General features: G+C 39.5%; 1 protein-coding gene and 1 long non-coding RNA gene across 6 annotated transcripts in view; one reads left to right on the plus strand and one right to left on the minus strand.

Annotated features, from left to right (window-relative positions):
* Positions 1-25,052, plus strand: part of C2CD3 (C2 domain containing 3 centriole elongation regulator) — a 144,612-nt gene that overhangs the window by 84,556 nt on the left and 35,004 nt on the right. For all 3 annotated transcript variants that reach the window (XM_042906813.1, XM_042906814.1, XM_042906815.1), the window contains 5 exons: positions 2,109-2,447; positions 10,618-10,756; positions 13,763-13,827; positions 17,821-18,026; positions 19,368-19,501. In XM_042906813.1, coding sequence (XP_042762747.1) covers positions 2,109-2,447; positions 10,618-10,756; positions 13,763-13,827; positions 17,821-18,026; positions 19,368-19,501 — 883 coding nt within the window. The remainder of the gene's footprint in view (positions 1-2,108; positions 2,448-10,617; positions 10,757-13,762; positions 13,828-17,820; positions 18,027-19,367; positions 19,502-25,052) is intronic.
* LOC122200998 overlaps positions 7,021-25,052 on the minus strand; it is a 54,881-nt gene continuing 36,849 nt past the window's right edge. For 2 of the 3 annotated variants that reach the window (XR_006194034.1, XR_006194033.1), the window contains exons 3-5: positions 14,451-14,552; positions 13,436-13,613; positions 10,650-10,732 (exon numbers count right to left, since the gene is read on the minus strand). This is a non-coding gene — a long non-coding RNA (uncharacterized LOC122200998). Of the gene's footprint in view, positions 9,666-10,649; positions 10,733-13,435; positions 13,614-14,450; positions 14,553-25,052 lie in introns of those variants that run through there. The other variant, XR_006194035.1, reaches the window with a different exon arrangement.

Raw genomic sequence — 25,052 nt, forward strand, 5'->3', positions numbered from 1 at the left:
GTGCTAGATGCTTTCTTTTCAACTTTTGTTCAGTACTTGATACATATACTTGGCCTTGGGAGTTCAAAATGAATAAGAAATAATGAGAGAATAGAGTAGTAAATAAATATTTACAGTGAAGAACTATGAAAAGGTATTCTCAGTGGTATTATGGAGCACAGGGATGCAATATCTCTTTGGTTCAAGGATGATACCTCAGTGGAAATGACCCTTGAACTGAGTTTCAAAGGACTTAGGAATAAGCCAAGAAAAGGGGGGGGGGGGGGGGATGATATTCTGAACAAGAAAATAGCCTGTGAAGGTACAGAGGCATGAAGCAGTTTGACACCTTTTAGGCACTGTAAGTAATTTGGTACTGCTGGATCATAGGATATATAGGATGGGAGATGATAGGAGACGAAGCTAGAAAAGCAAACAAGAGTACTGTACGTTTTTCTGAGAGCTATGGAAAGCTGTTTCAATGGGGTCTGAATAGAGGAGGGACAGTTTTGCCATTTAGAAAAATAAGTCTAGTAACTATAATGACCAGACTAGATTCTTTATAAACATGATGTTTTTTCTTTGGGACACTCCTTGTAAGGTTAGTTGTTATTTTCTTCACTATACAGCTAAAGAAACTGAGTCACAACCCTATTTTAGCTCTATTAGCCTTGTGCTCTAAACCCTATTGTTGAACAAGTGGCCCAAGCTAAATAAGGAGAACTGAGTATCTGGGTGATAATTCTGGATTCTCTGGTTCTCTATGGACCCAGCAGGTGTAATTCTGGCTTTGCTGAGCACCTCATTAAATGCCATGTGCCCTATTTTCTGGGCAAGCCTAGAGTCACTTCAGGGAGCATGCAGAAAAAGTATTTGAAGTAAGCAAAGCTCACCTGAACTAAAGTTTGTAAAGATAGGCTTTTAACTTCACTGTGCTGAAGAAAGTAGGTCTGGAACACTGAATAAACATTTAGGGATCAAACTCAAGCACAAGTACCTCTTTTTACTGAGTGATACCAAAGGCAGGATTTAACTTTTCAGATTGTCCATTTCTCTCATGCTTCTCCACATCCCTTCAGTCTAAGCTTTTTATCCTCTTGTGAAGGGGCTTTGTACAAGGTGTGGCATTTGATGTATTTGTTGGATGAGTCAAGCAGTCCATCCAGTCATTCTTCCAACCGGCCTTCCAAGTAACTGTTAAGTTTCTTGGGGTAAGGATTTGGCTATGTTGTTTTTAGATGACTCCCCTCCTATCACCCTTACTTCCTCCTTGTGATAATGATGATAATTCACACATTGCATCAGAAGAAGAGAGGTTACTTAAAAACAAAAATAAAAAAAACACGGAAAGTTCCATCTTGCTGCTATGAATCAAATAGCTCCATTTTCCTGAATTGAAATGAGTCTAATGAAGCAATCTTTGAGGTTCTGAAAGAATTCATAGTGCCTTCTGCTTTATAATTAAAACTCATTTTAATATCCAAGAAGTCTATAAGTTCAGATCCCTGGGTTTAAATCTACCACTTTTTGAAAAAGTCACGTTGGTGGGTTACCTAACCCCTCAGATTCTAGCACGTGAAAAACACTCAACAAGTACTAATTCCTCTAATTTTCTTTCTTGCCTCCTTTGCCTCCATCTCCTACTTCACTTCCAAATGATCTTCAGGGCTACTGCCAGAATATATTCAGTTGTTGAAACACGCTAAATTGAGCACCAGGACAGCTTCCTAAGGAGAAGGCCTAAGGACAAGGGCCAGTAAGGACATGTGGAAGGGAAGACAGGCCACTCCTGCTTTAATAAAAAAATCTTACTTTCAAGAGGCTTCAGAGGTCATCTAAGTCTGCTTGCCCCCAGCACCTAAATCTATTCCACAACAGCTCTGCCTGGTAGTCATTTGGCTGTGACTTCAAATCCAAGCTCTCACTACTTTCCATTAATGGAGACAGTGTGTGCTGGGAAGAAAGGAAGGAATACTAAGTTCATACTTTCTTTTACAGACTGGTTTGTTGGGGCATGTAGGCCTGTCAAAGGAGAGAGGACCACAAGCACTCTCAGTCATCTCCTCCAAGGTTAGAGGGTGTTCTTGGTTCCTGCTTGTTTGGGCTTATTCTCCTCCATCCTCTTACAGGTGTGTATCCTCTGTTTGGGCGAAATGCTTCCAACCTCTCAGGAGCTGCCTTGCGAGTTCACGTGGTTCTTTCCTCTCCTTCCCCACACCCTGGGCCTGCTCATGAACTGGATTCTGTGGACTGCAGCAGCCACAGTGAGTCTGAGCAGTTCCCCAGAAGGCATGATGAGATCCAGCGCTCTCCATCACCTGGCCACCAGAAGTCTCCTGCCTCCACCCAGGTCCCCTGCAACACCACCACAGGGGAAGTCTGCCCAGCCCAGGAGGGCCCAGATGAGTTGGATGGAACTTTTGCAGTTAGTATCCTGGTAGAAAGAGCGATGCATTTGAGCTTAAAAGGTATGCCCTACTTACTTTTCCAGGAACATCTATCTGACACCTCAGGCCACGGTCCTATCTTCACAAATCTTTCAAATCATGACAGAATCTGTAATAACTGTTAACCATCTTAATCAATAATTTTGATATTTCTCAAGCCTACAGGTTTAAGCAACATGAGAGCCTTTCTGAACTTAAGTGGACCTTGCCAGTTTTATTAATTTTGCATATCATTAATTCCCCAGTCCAGAAACCTGTCAGCTTAGATACTTCTCTTTCCCTTATCCACCATCAAATCATCAAATCCATTAAATTGTTGTATTATCTCTTAAATTTCTCTTAGGACTCTTTTTTTCTTTCCATTGCTACCAACTCAGGTCCTCTTCATTATGCACTTGGGGCCAAGAGTTCTTAACACTGCATGGCTAAACCCCCCAAAGGCTCCAAGGATAAAAGTCAGGTTGGTGAACTTGAAAAGGAAAATGATTACATCTGAATTTTATTACTCTCAAACTAAAACTTAACATTTCCTGTGATCGTGAACATAGGCAATAGTTGGCAATAGTCACTTGTAATATTAACAGTACCTGTGATGTTGTCAACAATAGAAATCACCTTGAAATGTTTTATCTCAGGACAAAGTCTTCTCCAAGTACAGTCCTTGCTTTGCTGTATTAGAGATACTGAGATCCCATTTGAATCACAAAACCAGGAAATAATTTTTGCTTTTTTACTGACCCACCAAAGCAGCCTATTTTTGACAAGTATATTAGGTAAAAACTTAATTAAGGAAAGCACAAAAAACTTTAATTTTTTTTAAGAATTGTTTTGTTATTGTTATTGCATTGAAAATAGACTTTAAAATACAGAGGTATGACTTACGTTCCATTTTAGGGGGGGTGCCTATATTGCAAAAAGTGATACAAGTACAAATACAAGACAATACAAATATACTTACAACTTTTCTATTAGATAAGTTCCATTTTTAAAATATGACTTGGGAAGGTAATTTGACAATAATTTATTGAGCATCTCCTTGTATCAAGTTCTATTCTCATTTTTGCACAATAATTATCTCATTTAATCCTTACAACAAGTGCAGTTATGGTGTGAATAGATTGCAGTACCTACCCATTTTCTAAAGATCAAGAAGTTAAAGTGACATGAGTTACACAGTTAATAAACTCTGGGAAGCCAGGATTTGAGTCCAGCTATGTCTGGATCTGAAGCCCATGCTCTTTCCTGTATACCATTCTGCCTGAGATACGGCTGTGTTTGCCAGTTAATCCTGCCTACACTATGTTTACCAGTCACTCTAGTCCAGGGTGGGTATGTATTGCATGCCCAGTGCTATGCTTACACTGCAAGAATGACAGTTCAATTCAGCAAGTAGTAAATCTCTCCTGGGCCAGTGCCAGGTACAGAGAGGGCAGAGCAGATGACACATAGTTTCTGTCCTCTGAGAGCCGATATCCCCGTTAAGAAGACTGGCAACTACACAATTAATGATATATAAAGCAAAATGTTCTGAAGGCCAAAAGAGCTCTATAATATATAGAATTTAGAAAGTTTAGAGGGGCATCTGGGTGGCTCAGTCAGTTGAATGTCCGAATTTGGTTCAGGTTATGATCTCACAGTTTGTGGGTTCAAGCCTCAGGTTGGGCTTTGTGCTGACAGCTTGGAGCCTGGAGCCTGCTTCGGATTCTGTGTCCCTCTCTCTCTACCCCTCCCCTGTTCATGTGTATGCGCATGCTCATTCTCTCTCTCTCTCGCTGTCTCTCAAAAATAAAGATTTTTTTAAAAATTAGAGAGTTTAAAAACAGAGATGAGATATGTTTGAGAAATCAAGAAAAGTTTTTAGAACGAATAGGATTTCAGAAAGGTGGGGATAAAACTCCAGGTAGATATTTCAACTTAAACAAAGGTATTAAAGTAGGAAAGTGTATATTCTGGGCTTGCTTAGAGAGGGCATGGGGGATAATATCAGCACTTTATCCTCTGACTGGATCCTCTTTTGGCTAGTCATTGCAGGGGAGTTATGAGAATCATGAAGAAATAGATAAGAAAATTGCTGAGCAGCAGCAAGGGCTCCACTAAGACTAACTGACATGATTTTAGAGTGACTGTGGATGACACAATGGTGATTTTCTTCCAGTAGTGTTTGGCTTCCTTTGTGTTGCATCACAACAAACAGCAGGCTATTCCCTGGGCCTTTGTTCACACACCTTTCTCAGCCTGAATTCCTTTCTCCCCTCCCCCAGCTACCAAGTTCCAGCTGGTATCCTGCTCTTCTCCACATTCACCCTGTTCCAGCCATGCTGCCCACCCCCCCACCTTTGCTTTTTCTGGAATATAGACAGACTCCTGCCTGGAGGCCTTTGGATCTGATGTTCCTCTGCTTGGTATATTCTTAACCCCTGGTTTGTCTTTATTGAAATAACTTTGTCTCAGAAGGCCTTCCCTGACCACCTATCTAAAATTGTAGCCCCTCCCCAACATTTTCTATCCCTCTTCCCTGCTTTATTTATTTATTTTTTTTAACGTTTATTTATTTTTGAGACAGAGAGAGACAGAGCATGAACGGGGGAGGGTCAGAGAGAGAGGGAGACACAGAATCCGAAGCAGGCTCCAGGCTCTGAGCCGTCAGCACAGAGCCCAACGCGGGGCTTGAACCCACGAACTGCGAGATCATGACCTGAGCTGAAGTCGGACGCCCAACCGACTGAGCCACCCAGGCGCCCCTTCCCTGCTTTATTTTTGTCTACAGCCTTTAACAGTGTGTTTTGTTTACTTTCTGTCTTTTCTAGAAGAATATAAGTCCTACAGAAACAGGGATTTTTCTTTGTTTTGTTTTATTTATGCTAAATCCCCAACACCTAAAACTGCATCTGACACATAAGCAGCAGTAAATGTTTGTTAAGTGGGGAGGTAGATGAATCTGAGGCCTTGGTCAAATGCCCTCTTCTTAACACCTTCTCTGATTTCCTCCTTTGCCTCCCCTGCATCAAAGTTGCTTATGGGGAATTTAACAGAGGATAAGTCACAGGATTAATATATTTATTCCACTGTGTCCAATACAGGGCATAGGATCGTGGCCTCTTACACAGAAAATTTCTGTCACCTCTTCTCCATTCTCAGTGCCACATTGCTTGTTCAGGCTTCAGAAACATGGACTAATGGGATAGCCCTTTTAATGGTTGCTGCTTCCAGTGTTTTCTTTCAGTATCTTTTTCATTCTGCTGTTGAGGTTATATGTCTTGTCAACAAATATGACCTCTCTCAACTTAAAATACTTTGTTGGCTTCGTATCACTTGCACTCTCAGTGACATAGAACACAAAGTGCTTAGGCATGTGGCCTAATCAGTCTTTCCAGCCTCATCTTGCACCATTTCTTACAGTCAACAGTTTGTTTTTTGCCAATGCACCATTCTCTCTCCTACTACCAAGCCTTTGACCATGCTCTTTTCTCTTCCTAGAATGCCTTTTTTTCTCTCCTTTTCAACAAACTTACGCCTCATCCTTCAAGATAGACTAAATGACACCAACACTTTGAAGCCTAGTGACCACCTCTCCTAGCACAAAACCTCCCTCTAGATTTCCCAAACTCCCCCATACCACCACCCCCACTCCCACACAGTTGTCTTTCTTCATATTATATATCAGTCTGCGCTGAAGATGTCTATAAATGTGTCTCCCCACTAGCTGTCTGTCCTTTGGGACAGGGACTGTGTGTTTATTTCTGTATCCCAGCACCCTGATCTTCATGATGTAGCTAAGCAAATGTAATAATGTCCTCTTGTTTGTGAATATGATACATAACACCTCCAACATTTTTGGCATGAATTACAAATCTATAAATCACTTGTTATTTGGCCTCTCTCTGTTTATCCAGGGCAGAGCACTCATCAGGGTGGATATCTGATTTTCAGAGGTCTCTGTTGTCTCTTGATTCTACCCTCAGTGACAGACCCATATATTCTTTCCTCCCACAAAGTTTATGTGTCAGTCAGGCACTGTGTTTGGTCCTGAGAAATACAGACCTGCCCACCACTTCTCTGAAATGTGCCTTCCAGATGATGATGTAATAGAGTTCTGCAATGGGAGTCAGAGGACTGGGTTCTGGCCCTAGCTAAGTCATTAACTTGCTTTGTGACTTTGAGCAAATGCATTTCTCTTCTCCTCAGCCATGAAATGTGATGGCCATACACGTTCATGTCTAAGATTCCCTTTAGCTCTTACCATCTAAAAACATAGTGCTGAGGGCAACTCATGCCATACTCTCTGATTCAGCTGTAATTTGCCAAGCTTTTGTGAAAATCATTTTGCATGCAAGGCTGCATGCAGAAGGTTCAAAAACAGCCCTGAATTAGCCTCAGTAGAGCTTAAACATAAAGCAGCTCTGAACTTTCTGTGGTCTCCACTGTGGTCCTGGTTCTGAAAATAAAAGACTTTTTTTTTTTTTTTTTTAATTTGAGAGAGAAAGAGAGTGCACATAAGCAGGGGAGAGGGGCAGAGGTGAGGAAGGAGAAAGAAGCCTAAGCCGGCCCACGTTCAGCATGGAGCCCAATGCAGGGCTCACTCCCACAACCCTGGGATCATGACCCAAGCCAAAATCAAGAGTCAGACACTCAACTGACTGAGCCACCCAGGCACCTCTAAAAGAGCTTCTTGAATACTTTTGTTAAAGAAAGCTCTGAGATCCTTTCTTTATGAATCAGCTTCAGTACTCTTCAGATTTGTATTCTTTTACTAGACAAACAGGTTATTGCTGGCCCTGTTTTATAAATAAGGCACTGAGGAACAGAGAGGTAAAATTATTTGGGGTAATCTAAGCTATACTCAGTAGAAACAAAAATTGTCTACAGTATCATCAGCCTTTAGAGGCTCTTTTTAACCTACCCAGGCAGGGTTAGGAGCCCCTCTGGGTTCCCACAGCTACCTGCGCTTTTGGTATAGTCTTTCTCTTATTTTGTTTGTGTCTGTTTCCCCCAGATCAGGAATCAAACCTGACCCATGTGGGCACATGTGACAGAGAGGAAGTGTCCGTTAACATTGACTTAATGAAACTGCACTAAGTTTTTGTTAATATACAGATTTGGGCATCGCTTGAGGGGAAGGTTTCCATGCATTCATTCCAGGCCAGAGAGAGAGCTCTTAACCAAATAGAGCTAATTAGAACTATTGCAATGACAAAACCCTGGAGTAGGAGCCCTGAAACCTGGCTGGGTCTTCCAAATCCTAGTTAACCAGTTCGTGATGAGCAAGCCACTTTACCTCTCTGTTCCCTGGTTGCCTTATTTGTGAAATAGGGATAGAGGCATCTATCTTGTGGGATTTGCAGGTATGTTATGAGCATAAGTTTCGTATATAAGAAAGATTTGTAAGCTATAAGGTGTTACCCGAATATAAGGGGTTGTTATTTTAATCTCTGTGAAACAATTATATCTTTCTTGATGCATATATTTACATAAAACACAGGAAATCTAGGGAAAACGGTAAAACTGGTTCATCTCAAGTCCCCTTAACTGCTCTTGATGTGTGTCCCAACCTGTGGAGGTATAGTGGCTTTCTTCTAGGCTGCCTCCAAAAAAGTGTTTCAGAACTTGACCTTTTCCAGATATGTAAACAGGCCCACCTGAATTTCTACCCACAAGGAGAGAGCCAGGGAAACCTGATAGACCTGCTTTCTCAAGTAATTTGTCACCTGCTGTTTGGCTGAAAGGAGTATTTCTATTCAAGATTGAGTAAGAAACAGTTTTCTTCCAAAATCAAAGCAGTAGTTTTATTTCGAGGCCTTTAGCAGATAAACCATCTTCAAAACTAAGTTTAAAAGGGATGGGGTGGGGTGGGTGGTATGAGAGCGTTCTGAGCAGTACTAGTAGACATTTGGAATCATAAGTTTATTGCAAGAAGTGTTTTGGGAGTACATGTTCCAGGTGAGGAAACTGATACCCAGAGAGCCAGAATGAAGTGCTCATGTCATGGTAAATCAGTGGCAGAGTACACAGGAACCTAGGGTCCTGCCTCTCAGAACCATAACTGGCCCTCTCTGCTGATCTCTCAGAGCTTTCCGGAGCAGATGTTGTCCTCTGCTGGTTTGTGCATGCTGCAAGCAGATAAGGCAGCTTCTCTCTCCAACCCTGGCAAGTGTCTGTAGACAGAGGTAGAGGCAAGACTGCAAACCTTTAATAAGGGCCTTGGGTCCTCTCCATGCATTCAGGGAACTCTGAGTTTAGTGAGGAAAACCCAGACACAGATTATCACAGGATTTTGTGGGAACTGCCAACATAGAGGCAGATTATCTCTCCCTCACTGTGAGGATTTATGACATTTTATTGGAAGAAATCAATTGAAAAGCTTGAGACTTTCTAAGGAAAGTGGGAGAAAGAGAGAGCAGCTGTGTCAGGGAGTGTTCAGTTGTAGGAAACAGAACGCACTGAAGCCATTTTATATCTTGGATGCTGGGAGGCTCTGTGGTAGTAGTGATGATGCGAGTTTTTTGTTCCTCTGGGTTGCTTAAGTTATGTTTAAGACACACTTCTTCTTTTTTCTTTCCTTCATCTGTAATCCTAAGATTCATAGCAGAGATTCAGAGCTGAAAGTGATCTTGTGGAATACATAGACTCTATATTATACAGAGTCTCAATTACTCAGCACTGTCCAAAAGAACTCTGTACTGTGATGGAGATGTTCTGTATCTTTATTGTCCAGTATGGTGGCCAGTAGCCACATGTGGCAATTGAGCGCTTGAAATGTGGCCAGTGCGACTGAGAAACTGAATTTTTCATCTTTATTTTCATGAATTTAATTTAAAGTTAAATAGCCACTTGTGGCTAGTGGTTATCTTGTTAGTTCATTTATAGACTATCTAGTATCACCAATTGTCTTCATTTTTGTTGTTTTTTTCCTCATAAATAAATTAAAATTTTTAATGTTACATTTTCTAACTTAAATTGTGTCCTCCACAAACAACTGTATTTCTTTGAATAACAGTTTAGGTAAGTAGGTTTAGGCAGCCTATTGAGATCTTATATGAAAAGTCTGCTCTCTACGTATCACAACTGTAAAGTTGACTTTGTAGTGAATGTAATTCAGGACATTCATCCTCCTTGTGTGGACCTCACATTTTCCTACCAACATTTGTCAGCTTCTGTAAAACAGAGAATCATCTTTTGGGTAAACTGAGATGACTGAAGAAAAACTTCTGCTGTAGGTCCTCATAAGGGCTGGAACACAGCCTGGAAAAATGTGAAAAATACACATTGTCATTTCTGTGTTTGGATTTTGAATGTAAATGAAGGGCCTTAAAGCCTTCACCTTGCCTCCTTACAGTCCCCTCATTCAAATTTACCCTTATATGCTGTTATTCTCCTAGGAAGGAGGAAAATAAAACCATTTTACTTTGTCTTAAGAGAGAATAAATGACTGAGTGTCCCACACTGGAGACCTGATCTTGTAAGAATTAACACCAGCACAGTACTCAATGTTTTACATTTCTTAACTCTAGTAGAGGCAATGAAGAAAATGGCTGAGAGCTTGGACTCTAGAGCCAGAATACTTGAATTTGACTCTCAGTTCTATTACTTAATAAACATGTGACCACTTAAAATGTTTACTTTCTATGTACCCCAGTTTTTTTATCTATATAATGGGAATAATAATAAAACCTATGTGTGAGGTTATAAAGTCTAAATGAGCTAATACATGTATAGTAATTAGAAAGTACCAGGCACATAGTAAGTAGTGTATAAGTTACCTAATATTATTTTTAATCCTTGTAACAACTTAGGAGGTATAAGTATCATATGCCCCATTTGAGGAAGCTATAGCCTAGATCAGCCTTGCTCAAAGTCACACAGAATGTATATGGCAGAGCTGATAATTGATCATCTGACTTTTAAGTCTTGGGCTTTTTGCAGTTCTACTTTTTTCTCTCAATCCAGTATTTTCCATCATCCCACAAAGTATGGAGTTGATGGGAGAAGTCATTCTTCACTGGGGAATATTTATGAACTGAGCCTTGAAAAGACAGTTTAAATAGCAGAAAGGATACTGGAAACACTTCAGATATAGGGAATAGCTCAAGCAAAGACCCAAAGATAGGTCCTGCTTATACCTGTATAATGGGAGGCTTCCAGCACATTCTTTCCGGCACCCTAAAATCAGTCATTCTACTGTGTTCCATTTCAGGGATCCCCTTGACAGAGCGGAAAGTATTGATACCCAGTTGCTGTGTATCCTTTGCAACAGCTGATGTGCCATCTCCTGTCTTCACCCACGTGGTTGAAAACACAGATTCCCCCATCTGGAATTTTCAACAGCAGTCAAGGTTTGTATTTTATGATATTCCATCAGTCTTTTAGAACTGGCTTTTTGTTTCAAGAGACACAACAATATTGAGCGGACTGGGAAAATGATTTTCTTATCAAGCAGTTATTTAATTCTGGTGCTTATGAATTCACAGCTAGTAATGGTTTAAAGATTTTACTGCAGTGGGGTTTTTTTTACTCTTTTTGAGCTCTTTTGAGCTCAGTACCACTAAAAAATTATTCAGTGAAGACCTCTTATATGCCCCGCTTTGTTCTAGGGACTGGGAATGAAAGATAGTTGAGACAGTCCCTGCTATTGAGGTATTCGTGGTCTACCTGGGAAAATAGACAATAGAATGTGACAAGTGCTGTAAAGGTAGTAAAAAAGAATTCTTGTGCATCTCAGAAAGATTATTTAGGCCAACACAGAAGTTCAAGGAAGGCTTCTTAAAGAAGATAATTCAACTGAGTATTGAAGAATATACACAATTTATAGAGGTGAAGAAGGCAGAGCAAACTAACCTCAGTAAAGACTACAGATTATATATTCTTGAAAAAGATTTCTGGTGCAGTAGAAAGAGCCTGGGCTTTGCACCAAGAGAGACATGGCATCCAGCCCCATCTCTGTCATGTATTAGCTGTGTGGACAAATTACATTATATCTCTGAGCCTCAGATTCCTCATCTGTAAACTGGGGTTAATTTTTACAGAGTTATTGTGAGGTCCAAATTAGATGACATTTAGGAAAATTACCTCATGGTACATAGCAGGCACTCAACAAATGTTAGATCTCCTTTGGAAGACTCAAAAGAATTAGAAGTGGAGTCCTGTCAGTCATGTTGGAGTGTGGCTCAGAGGTAAGGGGCTGACATACAGGCCTGATGCTGCAGTGCAAGGCACATCCTCCCTTTTCTTCTATCACCTGTGTCATCATCATTAAAAGTGTGAGTTCTCGGGGTGCCTGGGTGGCTCAGTCAGTTAAGCATCTGACTTTGGCTCAGGTCATGATCTCACAGTTCATGAGTTTGAGCCCCGCATCGGGCTCTGTCCTGACAGCTCGGAGCCTGGAGCCTGCTTCGGATTCTGTGTCTCCCTCTCTCTGCTTCTCCCCCACTCATGCTCTCTCGCTCTCTCTCTCTCAGAAATAAACATTAAAAAAAAATTTTTTTTTAAGTGTGAGTTCTAGTATAACTACTGTTAACTATTGTCTTTATAAAGTTTCTTTCTTATTCACCAACAGTACAACAGTAGCTACACCACATGGTGTCTGATCTGCTATTTTCTCACAGTATTTACATACCTAGCTGAGCCTCAGCACTTGCTCACATGTTCAGTGTTTTGAAATTTAAGAGGCTGGCCTGAGTCAGGTGCTAAAACTACAGTGACAACTCAGTACTATCTATGGTGAGCTACCGGAAATTACAGAAATTCTGGCCTTAATGGTCAGGTACTTCATCCAAAATATCAAATCTGCCTTAAAAGGCAGGAAGCCAGAGGGCTAAGCTTCTAAGTGAAGGTGATTTATTCATTCAGAAATTAACTTTATGGACTTGATGAAGTGACATTGACAGTTTCCTAATTTCATCCCCTCACTTTATTTTTTGTTAATCTTTTTTTTAAGTTTATTTATTTTGTGTGTGTGTGTGTGTGTGTGTGTGTGTGTGAGACAGAGAAAGAGCATGAGTTAGGGAGTGGCAGAGAGAGAGGGAGAGAGAGAATCCCAAACAGGCTCTGCACTCTCAGCAAAGAGCTCAACACAGGGCTGGAGCCCACAAACTATGAAATCATGACCTGAGCCTAAATCAAGAGGCGGTCACTTAACCGACTGAGTCACCCAGGCACCCCCATCACCTCACTTTAAAGTTAAGACTGTGGACCAGGGAGGTTACATAGTCTGTTGGAAGCAGAGGAAAGATGAGAAGAAAAATGAGTAATGATGCTGTTTATAATTGCTTTCTCACAAAATTGTTTCACTTGATGCTGCTAGGAACCTCATAGGTAGAAAATAATTATCCAATTTAACAGGTAAGAAAACCAGGGCTCAAAAAGTCTGCGGTTCCAGGGCCACTCAAGTGATAATAGTAGAGCTAGAATTCAGAGATGTGTATTTTGACCATGAGCTAGACTTCAGATTTTTGACACAGTATTTCACTTTATCACAACGTCTCTCATTGGTGTTAAACTGGGCTCTCTTCAGTTCCCCAACGGTGTCTAGGGAAGGATAGTAAGTCTCTTGGTTTTCCCTGGATCTCCTGGAACAATGGTACCTGTTTTTGAATTTTGCAAATATTTGTAATTTAAAACTATGTAAGTCACTTCACATAAAATGTATTAGAGATACTCACTGAATTCCACATCAAATTCTTTACCTTGTATGAAAATTGGGCACTTTCCTATTTTGGTGCTTTGCCTCTGGACAATTTGGCTTTGGAGTCAAGCAAACTAGGCTTTAAGTCCCAGCCCTGCCACTCACCAACTCACATGTGACCATGAACAAAACACTTGACCTCTCTTAGCCCATCTGTATCATCTGTAAAGCAGGGATAATAATTCCATGTCTAGGTTTTTGTGCAGATTACATGTATATGAGACACTAGGCACCATGCCTGGCCCAGGGTAGGCACTCAGTAGATGTTCTTTTCCCCTCTTCCTCCCTTCGCACCATTCCCCTTTCCACATCGCATAAAAAGAATCCCTACCTGCTCCAATAAACTGGCCATTACCTCTTGAGGAACTCCCTTTCCACACCCCCTCTTGTCCTGAGAAACCGAGTCTGAATGTGGCAGATATCATCAGGCAGGAAAGTACTGCATCTGGGAAGTTTGATTTCAAGTCTTGGCAAGTTTCTTCTCTCTGAGCTTCTATCCTTCATTTTAACTGTGAAAATAAAAATATATCCTATAAGATGACTATGAAAATGTTAGGAAAGTGCTTTGCAAACTATAAGATATTCTTCAAATCTAAGTTTCATACTGCAGAAGTTAATTCCTACACAGTTAATTTATGGTGGTTGTTTTTCTTAATAGGCTATCAAAAGAGTTTCTTTTGGACCCACAACAAACTCTGGTCTTCAAAGTTTGGCATAAAGGAGGTATGAACTCTATTCTGTGAATATCTATCTGGTTGTGAAAATTAGCTCACATCCTGTTGACAATTCCAAATCCCTTTCTTTTTTTAACCAAGTGAACCCATGGCACTTATGATATAGGGAATACATGTATATGTTAGAGGGAATCTCACAGAATGCCACATTATTCTCCTATGGAAGTTAAGTCCTTAGAAGCCATATCATTTTATTTGACTGCCTGCTTAGTGCAGAAGTCCAAGTACATTTAATCTTTCCAGTTGTATCTCAACAGTCACAGTGTATAGCCTGCCATACACAAGTGATTTCTCCCCCTTTGTATGATGTTACACCTTCTGTTGACTCTGGCTTATTAACCAAGACCCTAGCATTTTTAAGCAGTACACAAGACTAGAATCTTGTTCTAAGAACCTCCCCAGGATGGAGGTGCTAACATCATGGTCCTTGAACCTCGTTTTAGTCAGCTACCATTATTTAGAGGCATAATTCAACAACATTAAGAGCATAGACTCTGAAGCCACACTCTTGGGATTCAAATACCAGTTCTACCCCTTACAAGGTAGTATGACCTTGGGTGAATGACTTAATTTCTCTATGCTCAGTTTCTTTATTTATAAAATAGTACTTACCTCAGGGGAAGAATTAAATGAGTTCCTGATACTTAGTAAAACCTTCTCAGTTTTTATTGTTCTTATTAGTGAATGGTAGTATGCTGAGAGCTTTCCAAATATCTAAAAGCAGGTAAAAATATAATTAGTTAAATGTTACAAATGTAACAGCTGAAGCCCAAGAAAGTTTAGGGCTTGACTAAGGTCATATGCCTATTAATTGGTGGAGCCAGGATTTGAACCCAGTTCTGACTGGCTGTACAGCCTTCACCTTTTGTACTTCACCATGCTAGTAAGATTGGATGGGAAAAGTGAGCAGATGAGGACATCCAGTTATGTCACAGTTTCTATGCTTAGAAAATTTTGTCTTAACTAAATCCCTCCTATAAATCTAGCTCTTTAACATTCTTGCTAGGGCCTTTTACACATTTTTTTACACTACTTGCCAGTGGTAAGTTTGAGAGCTAACCCCAGAGCCTAATAAAGACCTGAGAGTAGTCAACGTGTAAAAGAAATGGACTTACCTGTCTCTCCTCCTGTCCTTTGGTTTGGAAATGATGCTGTGAATCTGGTTTCAATGATTTATCCCATGCTCCTGCCTTAGATTCACTTATCATGTCCCCAACCCCTACCTAACCTCATAAATGTAGCAGGAACTGATTATAAATGCATTTTCTCTGAACCAACACAAGGAACTCCTGGTATATTTAACTAGGCTCCACCTCCTCCCTGGCTTTCTATTCTTTTCTTTCTCTGAAGTACTCCAGAGATGGTCAAGCAGACTGTGGTTTGCCTCGATTCAGCACTTACTGTAGTGAGAAGAAAAGAGTAAGTTTTGGTCTTATGCAGACCTAGATTCAAATCTTGGCTCTGCTATTTACGAGCTACATGACCTAAGGTAAAACACTTTATGTCTTTGAGCCTTTGTTTCCTTATTAATAAAATAAGGATAATAGTACCTGCCCTACAGGATTTTTATGAGGAATAGAGATAATATTTATAAAGTATTTGGCACATGGGGCATGTGGGTGGCTCAGTCAGTTAAGCATCCGACTCTTGGTTTCGGCTCAGGTCATGGTTCGTGGATTCAAACCCCACATGGGACTCTGTGCAGAGAGTGCAGAGCCTGCTTGGGATTCTCTCTCTCTCTCTCCCTCTCTGTCCCTCCCCCACTTGCTCTCTATCCTCCTCTCTCAAAATAAATAAGTTAACATTTAAAAAAGTAAAGTATTTGGCACATAATTGGTGCTTAATACATGGAGCTATTTTTATTACACCTACTATGCTTCAGGTACTGTGCTAGGGCTATTCAGTATAGAGAAGAACAAAATACATTTCCCTATCTTTTGGGACCTCCAGAGAATCCTGTAAAACCCTATTGTAAATGGAGATGGGGAAAATGCCTAGACCCAACGAAGCACACTTACTTAGCTCTGTCTCTCAATGTAGGTAGATGCCTCTCTTCCCTTAACTCCATCCTTTCCACATAGCCTCAGCTATGCAAAAGGTACTCAAACCTGGCCAAGCTGTGTTCAGTCAACATTTGAGTTCCTACTCTGTGCCAGGCACTATGCTAAGTGCTAGGGCTTCAAAGATAAAATAAGGCATACATGGTCTCTGTCCTCATGGATAGTATGATTAGGCAAATATATGGTTCTCCGGTAGGGGATATCTAACTCAGACAGGATGTCAGAGAAGGCTTCCTAGAACACAGTTCAACTGAGAAACGAAGGGGCATGAAATAGTATAGTCAGAGGGAACAGCAAATAGAAAAGTCTGGAGTAAAGAACGAGTATGAAGGAAGTTTGAGATCATTAGAACACAAAACTACAAAGAAAGAATGATGGGTTGTCCCACTCAATCTGATAATTAAACTGAGCTCTTCAAAGCTATTGTTTTTCTCAGTGATCACCTTAGCCTGATTTCTTCTCAGGTATGTTTAGATGTAGTGCTTTCATTAGCCATAACCCTAAAGTTACAATCTATCAAGAACAGGTTATACTTGGATAACCAAACAAAGCAAGATTAGTTTTCATTGCAAAGCTTTAAAAAAAATCTTTGGAGTGCAAATTAATGGTTCTAGCCAATATTCTTCACTCCCGTTGGGTAGGAATTACTTGACTCCTACTCTGGGGAACACAACTTCAAACGTTCTAGAGCCTAAGACTTCAACTTGGAAGTTGAAGGGGTCTTAAATCTGGTTCATTACTTCTCATTGTATATATGAGACTTGAGGTTTAGGGAATTAAAGTAATGTGTTTTCAGTCAAAGCCATACTCAGATTAGCTATTGTAATGCACCTCCTCTCTGTCCCACTCTATGTTGGCCAGGTCATTTGTGTTCTCAGTGGATGTTTAGCAACTTCCTCATGATGTAGGAAGATTTACACCAGGAATGGAGAGTGTAGGGAACATAAAGCAAGTGACATTTGGTCTCAGGTTTCAGGTGGGCCCCAGTCCAAAGAAAAGTAAGCTGTCTAAACAAACATTAGACAATGTGTGATGAGCTCAGTGTCACCAGCAGTGTGCACAAGAAACTTGGAAACTCATGACCACTCGTCTTAAAAATTTACATTCCTTGATTTATTTAGCAAATTGAAAACTGAGAATTGTGTCCTATGTTTGGTAGAATCAGCCTTTAATATTCACTATAGGGAGTGGAGCCTATACAAACAAAGAACTTATGGAGTGATGGGGGCCTGTTTGTCCCCAGATACTTTCATGTCAGAAATGAGGAACAAGAAGCAATGAGTCAGAAAACAAGAGTCATTGCATGGTTGCTTGTCTGTCCAAGAAAGGGTCTTCATACTCATTACGGGCAGCCCCCTTATAAGCTTGAACCCAAGCTCTTATTTTGTACTGACTACTGGTTTTCTTGGGGGTTGGCTTTCTTTTGTGATTTGTGTCACTTTTGTTTTTAATTAAATATAATACATGTGTATGTTATAGAGAATTTGGAAAATACAGACAAGTATAAATGAGAAAATGTAGATATGTAAATCCCTCATAATTCCAAAGGTGATGGTCTTTCAGATGATTTTTTTCAAGACCCACGTCCTGAGGAAAATTACTGAGACATGATAACGTAGGGAAAAGAACAAGTGTTTATTATGTTTAAGGGTTGTTTTCCAATTGCCTATATCAAAAGGACAGAACTCAACTCTACTAGCTTTTCCCTGCCATACAAAAAGGGAAATCATAATAGTGAAAGCAGGTTGTGGTTCCCAGTCTCTCTCATCCTCATTATCTGTCTTCTCTTTTGATTTTGGAATCACTAAACTACCCCCCACCACCGCCCAGTCCTCTGTATCAGCTATTCTCTGTGCAACCTCTAATGTCAGTGGCAAGACATGCCCAGTCACACTGCTCAGCTCTTCTCTCTTCCCCCACAGATGAGGAGAGGGTGATTGGCTTTGCCTCAGTGGACCTCTCCCCGCTTCTTTCTGGCTTCCAGTTTGTCTGTGGCTGGTACAACATCACAGACTTCAGTGGAGAGTGCCAGGGGCAGATAAAAGTTGCTGTCTCCCCTCTGGAAAGTTTAATGCACTTCAAAGAAGAAAGACAATCAAGGCGTGGGATGGAGACCCCAGGGTCACGGGTACGTATCCTAATTCAAATTCTTAACCAGTAAGGGTTCTACTGGGAAAATCTATAAGAAGATCCTTTACATGTGTTTGGTACTTTCCAGCTTGCAGAACACATTATGTATTTGTGTCTCATGATGATCTCATGACCGTTTTAGGGTGATAAAAATTTCACAGTGGTGTACATAGTGGAATTACATAGTGGTGATGGATTCACAACTTTGAATATACTGAAAACCACTGAACTGAACAGTTTCAAAGGGTGAATTTTACAATACATTAATTATATCTCAATTAAAAAAATTTTTTTAGTTGACACACAATTTTACGTTAGTTTCAGGTATACAACATAATGACTTGACAAGTTTATATATAATGCCTTGTTCACCACAAGTGCAGCCACCATCTGTCACAATACAATGTTGTTACAATACCATTGACTATATTCTCTATGTTGTGCCTTTTATTCCCATGACTTATTCATTCTATGACTGGTAGCCTGTATCTCCCACTCCCCTTCACCCATTTTGCCCTCTCCCTCCCCTCTAACAACCATCAGTTTGTTCTCTGTTCCATGTTCTCACAAATGGCCGTATCCCAATTTTTAAATAAAATTATTTGCAGCGTGGAGTTTGAAACCATATTGACTGAAGTTTTCAAAAATTCTATTACATTAAAATCATTAGTCTATCTTATATTAAAAAAAAAAAAAAACAGAAAGAGGGGAATCAACAATAGCAAATACAAAGAACTCTTTTAGGGAGTTTAACTGTAAAAGAAAGAATTTTCAGACTGTCCCAGATGGAGGAACTCTATCAAAGCAAAGATTGTAGGGTTGTTTTTTTTTTTTTTTTTACCTCTTTTATCATGGATGTCTGGCCCAGGATCTGGCAGAGTGTGCATCAGTAAATATTGAATATGAATGAATGCATGAGAAAGTGACAGAGTTAAACAGTTCGTGTATAAGAAGGTCTTTTCTTCACACCTACCCTGATAGTCATGAGACAAGAAATACGACAGCCAGATCAGCCTCACATGTAAAATACAATGATATCCAGCCAGGAGTTCACAAACTAGCTGGGGGAGCAGGAACATAAACACAGATAAAGTAACTAAAAAGCAATCTGATAGCATAGTGTGTAAAATGGGGATAATAATAGTACCTACCTTATAAGATGATTGTGAAGCTTAAATGAGAAAATGCATGTAAATTGCTTAGTACAGCCTTCAACGTTGAAAATGCTCAGTAAATTATATTTATCTACATACAGTAAATTTTACAAATTTATTTATACTGCTTCGTTCCAAAAGAATTTGTGGTGACAAGTGTACCATTTTTCTCATTGATTCTACAGATCCCAATACACAGCCCCTTTTCCTTCCCTGCTTCTGGTATGTATGCTGCATTCCCTGGCTGTGTTGCAAGATGGACCCCAGAACAACCTGCTCACACCTCATCAAGGGGACTTGATTTCTCTTCTCCTACGAGGTGAGTGAATTTTTGATGGGAAGAAATAGAGAGTTGGAAGCATGCTAACTGGCTTGTCATTTCTCTTTCCTTTATTTTTTTTCTTTTCTTTCTTTCTTTCTTAATTTATATAATTTTGAGAGAGAGAAAGTATGACCAGGGGAGGGGCAGAGAGAGAGAAAATCCCAAGCAGCACTATCAGCACGGAGCCCGACATGGGGCTAGAACCCATGAACTGTGAGATCATGACCTCAGCCAAAGTTAGATGCTTAACTGACTGAGCCACCCAGGCGCCCCTCTCTTTCCTTTATTAGAGGAAGAAAGAAGAAACCAGAAATTATCTAGATTAGGCAAATCTACAGAGTCAGAAACTAGAGACAGGGAAAGAGCTTTGTTGATCTTCTGTCACAATCCCTAGGAATTCCAGGATCCAATGAAAACAAATTTTTTATAAGATAGGAACTAGAATATTTACTGCTATCAAAAGGTAGCTTCAGTGGAAAGGATACTTTTCTTTTTTCCTCAGAGGCCTTTAACCTTTATCCCTAAAATCAGTCATCAGCTGTGTGAGGTCTTTCCCTTTCCAAACCTAGGAACCAAATTATTTTATAAAAAGCAACTGGCCCATCCAATTGCTTTGCAAAGCCAACCATGGACATGCATATGGATATTGGGGCTAAAGCACATTCCATTCTCTTAAAGGACGAGGTATAGGAATAACATTGCTGCTTTCTACCCCACTCCCTTCCTGGCCTTAGTGGCATTTGTCATCCCCCTGCCTCCACCAGTCTTTCCTGTGTCTGTCTCCCTACTTCAGGGATAAGACAAGGGATCTTCCCTTAAAATAGCCATTCCTACACTAGCAGTTATGAGTAGATCCTTTATTCCAGAAAGATACTCTCTAACACCAAAGCCCATTTCAGTGCTGTGTAGCTCTCTCTACCTGCTTACCACATGAAGAGTGCCTCTGCCCTCTATATAAAGGGATCCCATGTGTCTGTCAAATCCTAAATCACAGGCTTAAATAATTTTTCTGTTATCTATTTTATGGGTGTTACTTTGACCATAACCAGTCCATGAGACATGGATAGGATAAGGGTACTGGTATTAGGATAGAATATAGATCAATGATGAGGACACTATTTAGTAATTGTAAAAGCTAAGTCTAGTGGTTTGCTTTTCGTCCACAAAAAAACATCCCTGTTCCCATCTCAAAAGGACTATATCAAAATGACATATTCTGATCCAGCCAGCCATCTAAAGCTAACCAAATTGTGGTATGTTCATACAAAGAAATACTACTAAGAAATTTTTCAAAAGGCAATACTGATACACAACAAAATGAATCTCAAAATATGTTGAGAAGCTAGTACATTGTATCTGATTCCATTTATATAAAATTCTAGAAAACATACTAATCTATAGCAACAGAAAGCAAATCAGTAGTTATTTAGGGACAAGAAAGGATGACTAGAGCAAGAAAGAGGGAAGAATTATAAAGGACAGGAGGAAAGTTTTAAGGGTGATGGATATGTTCATAATCTTTATGTTGTAATGGTTTCCTTAGAAGTACACATATGTCAAAACTCAATATTGTGGCATGAAAGTATGCTATAATTGAACCAAATAACCAGTTTTGATACTTCTCCAATAAAGGGTTGTTATTTGGTCAGTAGTTTTTCAGTCATGATAAAAAATTATACCCAAAAAAATTACCTCATATTGTATACTTTAAATATGTGACATTCATTATATACCAGTTATACCTTAGTAAAGCAGTTTTCAAACATTTCCACTTCAGAACCCTTTATACTCTTAAAAATTAGTGATAACCTCAAAGAGGTTTATTTAGGTAAATTATATCTATCCATTTTTACCATATTAGAAATTTCAACCAACATTTTTATTTTTTTTTTTAGTTTATTTATTTATTTTGAGAGAGAGACAGCACGAGTAGGGGAGCGCAGAGAGAAAGGGAGAGACAGAATCCCAACATGGCGCTAGTACCCACAAAGCCATGAGATCATGACCTGAGCCAAAACCAAGAGTCGGATGCCTAACCAACTGAGCTACCCAGGTGCCCACAACCAACATTTTTTATTCTAATATACAAAATCAGTTGTTTATATGAGACACCTGGGTGGCTCAGTCGGTTGAGCATCTGACTTCAGCTTAGGTCATGATCTCGCGGTTCATGAGTTCAAGCTCCACGTCGAGTTGGAGCCTGCTTTGGATTCTGTGTCTCCATCTCTCTCTGTCGCTCCCCGCTCTCACTCTGTCTCTCTGTCTCTGTCTCTCAAAAAAATAAATAAATAAATAACCATTAAAAAAATAATTTAAAAAAATCAGTTGTATATCTTTACATCAACAATGAATAACCCAAAATGAAATTGAGAAAACAATTCCATTTACAATAGCATCAAAAAGAATAAAATACTTAAAAATAAACTTAACAAAAAAAGTGCAGGGGAACCTGGGTGGCTCAGTCAGTTAAGTGTCCGACTTCAGCTCAGGTCATGATTTCATGGTTTGTGGGTTCAAGCCCCGTGTCGGGCTCTGTGCTGACAGCTCAGAGCCTGGAGCCTGCTTTGGATTCTGTGTCTCCCTCCCTTTCTGCCACTCCCCGGCACTCACTCACTCTCTCTCTCTCTCTCTGTCTCTCTCTCTCAAAAATAAATAAAGATTTAAAAAAATTTTTTAAAGTGCAAAACTTACTCTCTGAAAACTACAAAACATTACTGAAAGAAATTAAAGAAGGTCTAAATAAATGGAAGGATATCCCATGTTCACAGATTAGAAGACTTAATATTGTTAAGATGACAGTATTCCCCAAATTGATCTATAGATTCAACACACTCCCTATCATAATCCCTTTTGGATTTTTCGTAGAAATGGGCAAGCTGGTCCTAAAATGCATATGGAAGCTCAAGGGACACAGAGTAGGCAAAACAGTCTTGAAAAAGAACGAATTCCTAATTTCAAAGCTTAACACAAAGTTACTGTAAACAGTACAGTGTGCTACTGGTATAAGGATTAGAAATCTAAATCAGTAGAATATATTGGCAGTCCAGAATAAACCCATGTGCCAAAGATGCCAAGCTGTCAAAGATGCCAAGATAGTTTAATGAGGAAAGAATAGTCTTCAGAAAATGATACTATATATCCACATGCAAAGGATTGAAGTTGGACCCCTTCTTCACACTGTATATAAAAATTAACTCCAAAAGGATCATATATCTAAATGTAAGAGCTAAAACTATAAAACTCTTAGAAGAGAACATAGGAGGAAATCTTCATGACCTTAGATTAGGCAATGATTCCTCACATAAGACACCAAAAGCAGAAGCAACAAAAGAAAAAGTACACTGGATTCATCAAAATTAGAAACTTTCATGCTACAAATGATACCATCAAGAAAATGAAAGGGCCACCAACAGCATGGGAGAAAATAATTGTAAAACATAGATATGATAAGGGACTTACTTGTATCAATATATAAAGAATTCCTACAACTCAATAATAAATGGCAAGTAACCCAAGTAAAAATGGATAAATGGTCTGAATTGACATACGTCCAAAGAACATATACAAAGGGTCAATAAACACATGAAAAGATGGTTAACATCATTAGCCATCAGGAAAATATAATTGAACCATAATGAGATACCACTTCATACCCACTGCAATGACTGTAATCCAAAAGACAAATATTACAAATGTTGGAGGGGATGTGGAGAAATTGGAACCCTCATACATGGTAGGTGGGATTTTAAAATGGTGCAGCTGCTTTGGAAAACGGTCTGGCACTTCCTTTTAAAAGGTTAAACATAGAGTAACCGTATGATCCAATAATTCCACTTCCAAGTCTATACCCAAGAGAATAAATCATATGTTCATACAAAAACTTGTATGTGTTTGTAGTAGCATTATTCCTAGTAACTAAAAAATACAAACAAAATGTCCATCATCTGATGAGTAGATGAATAAAATGTGATATCTCTATATAATGGAAAATTATTCAGCCATGAGAAGGAATGAATTACTGATACATGCTACAGCATGGGTGAAGCTTAAAAACATGCTAAATGTGGGGCACCTGGGTGGCTCAGTCAGTTGAGTGTCTAACTTCTTTGGCTCAGGTCACGATCTCGTGGTTTGTGAGTTTGAGCCCCACATCAGGCTCTGTGCTGACAGCTCAGAGCCTGGAGCCTGCTTCGGATTCTGTCTCCCTCTCTTTCTGCCTCTCCCCCAGTTGCACTCTGTCTGGCTCTCTCTCTCTCTGTATTTCTCAAAAATAAATAAACATTAAAAAATAATAATTAAAAAAATGCTAAATGTATGAAGCTAGTCACAAAAGACTGTATGTTGTTATGATTCCATTTACATGAATTTCCAGATTAGGCAAATCTACAGAATCAGAAAGTAGATTAGCAATTGCCTAGAGCTGGGAGGTTTGGGTGAGGGTTTGGGGCAGAAGGGGAAGTGTGGAGTGATTGCTGATGTATAGGTATAGAATTTTTGGGGGGGTGATGAAAGTATCCTATAATTGTGGCAATGTTTACACAACTCTGTGAATATACTAAAAACCATTGAATTGTAGACTTTGGGTAAATTGTATGGGATGTGAATGCTATCTCATTGAAGCTGTTACTTAAAGAGAAGACTTATTGCCGAAGTCAAGTTTTTGAATACCATGCTGAGAAATTTGAAATTTGTTTTATAGATTAAAAACAGAGAAACCGAAGCTAGAAAGAAACAATGGTGATTAAATAATTTAGTACACAAATGCTTAGAACAGTACTTGTCACATAATAAGGACTCCATAAATAGTGTTGTTCTTACTGTTATCAGACCTGTGTTTTAAAAAAAATCACTCAGGCTGTAATGTGGGCAATTTATTAAAGGAGAATGGGTAACACTTAAGTCAGTGGAAATAAACAGAAAATCAACAAGGAAACAGTGGCTTTCAGTGACACACTGGGCCAGATAGATTTAACAGATATATTCAGAACATTCCATCATAAAACAGCAGAATACACATTCTTTTTTTTCCATGTTACATGTTTTATTTTATTTTATTTTTAACGTTTATTTATTTTTGAGATAGAGACAGAGCATGAACAGGGGAGGGTCAGAGAGAGAGGGAGACACAGAATCCGAAACAGGCTCTAGGCTCTGAACTGTTAGCACAGAGCCTGACGCGGGGCTCGAACTCACAGACCGCGAGATCATGACCTGAGTCCAAGTCAGACGCTTAACCGACTGAGCCACCCAGGCGCCCCTTACATGTTTTATTTCAAAAAGTAAAAGAAAAAATGTAGAACCTTGAAAAAAGGGAAACTACCAGGAAAAGATTTGTTCATATAAAATATTGTAAAATGTCATTTATTTAAAATACTCCATTTTTTTCAAATTGTTACTTAAATTCTAGTTAGCTAACATATAGTGTAATATTGGTTTCAGGAGTAGAATTTAGTGATTCATCACTTACATGTAACACCCAGTGCTCATCATAACAAGTGCCCTCCATAATACCCATCACCCATTTAGCCCATCCCCCACCCACCTCCCT

Source organism: Panthera leo, chromosome D1, assembly GCF_018350215.1.
Source record: "Panthera leo isolate Ple1 chromosome D1, P.leo_Ple1_pat1.1, whole genome shotgun sequence".
Classification (NCBI taxonomy): Eukaryota; Metazoa; Chordata; class Mammalia; order Carnivora; family Felidae; genus Panthera; species Panthera leo.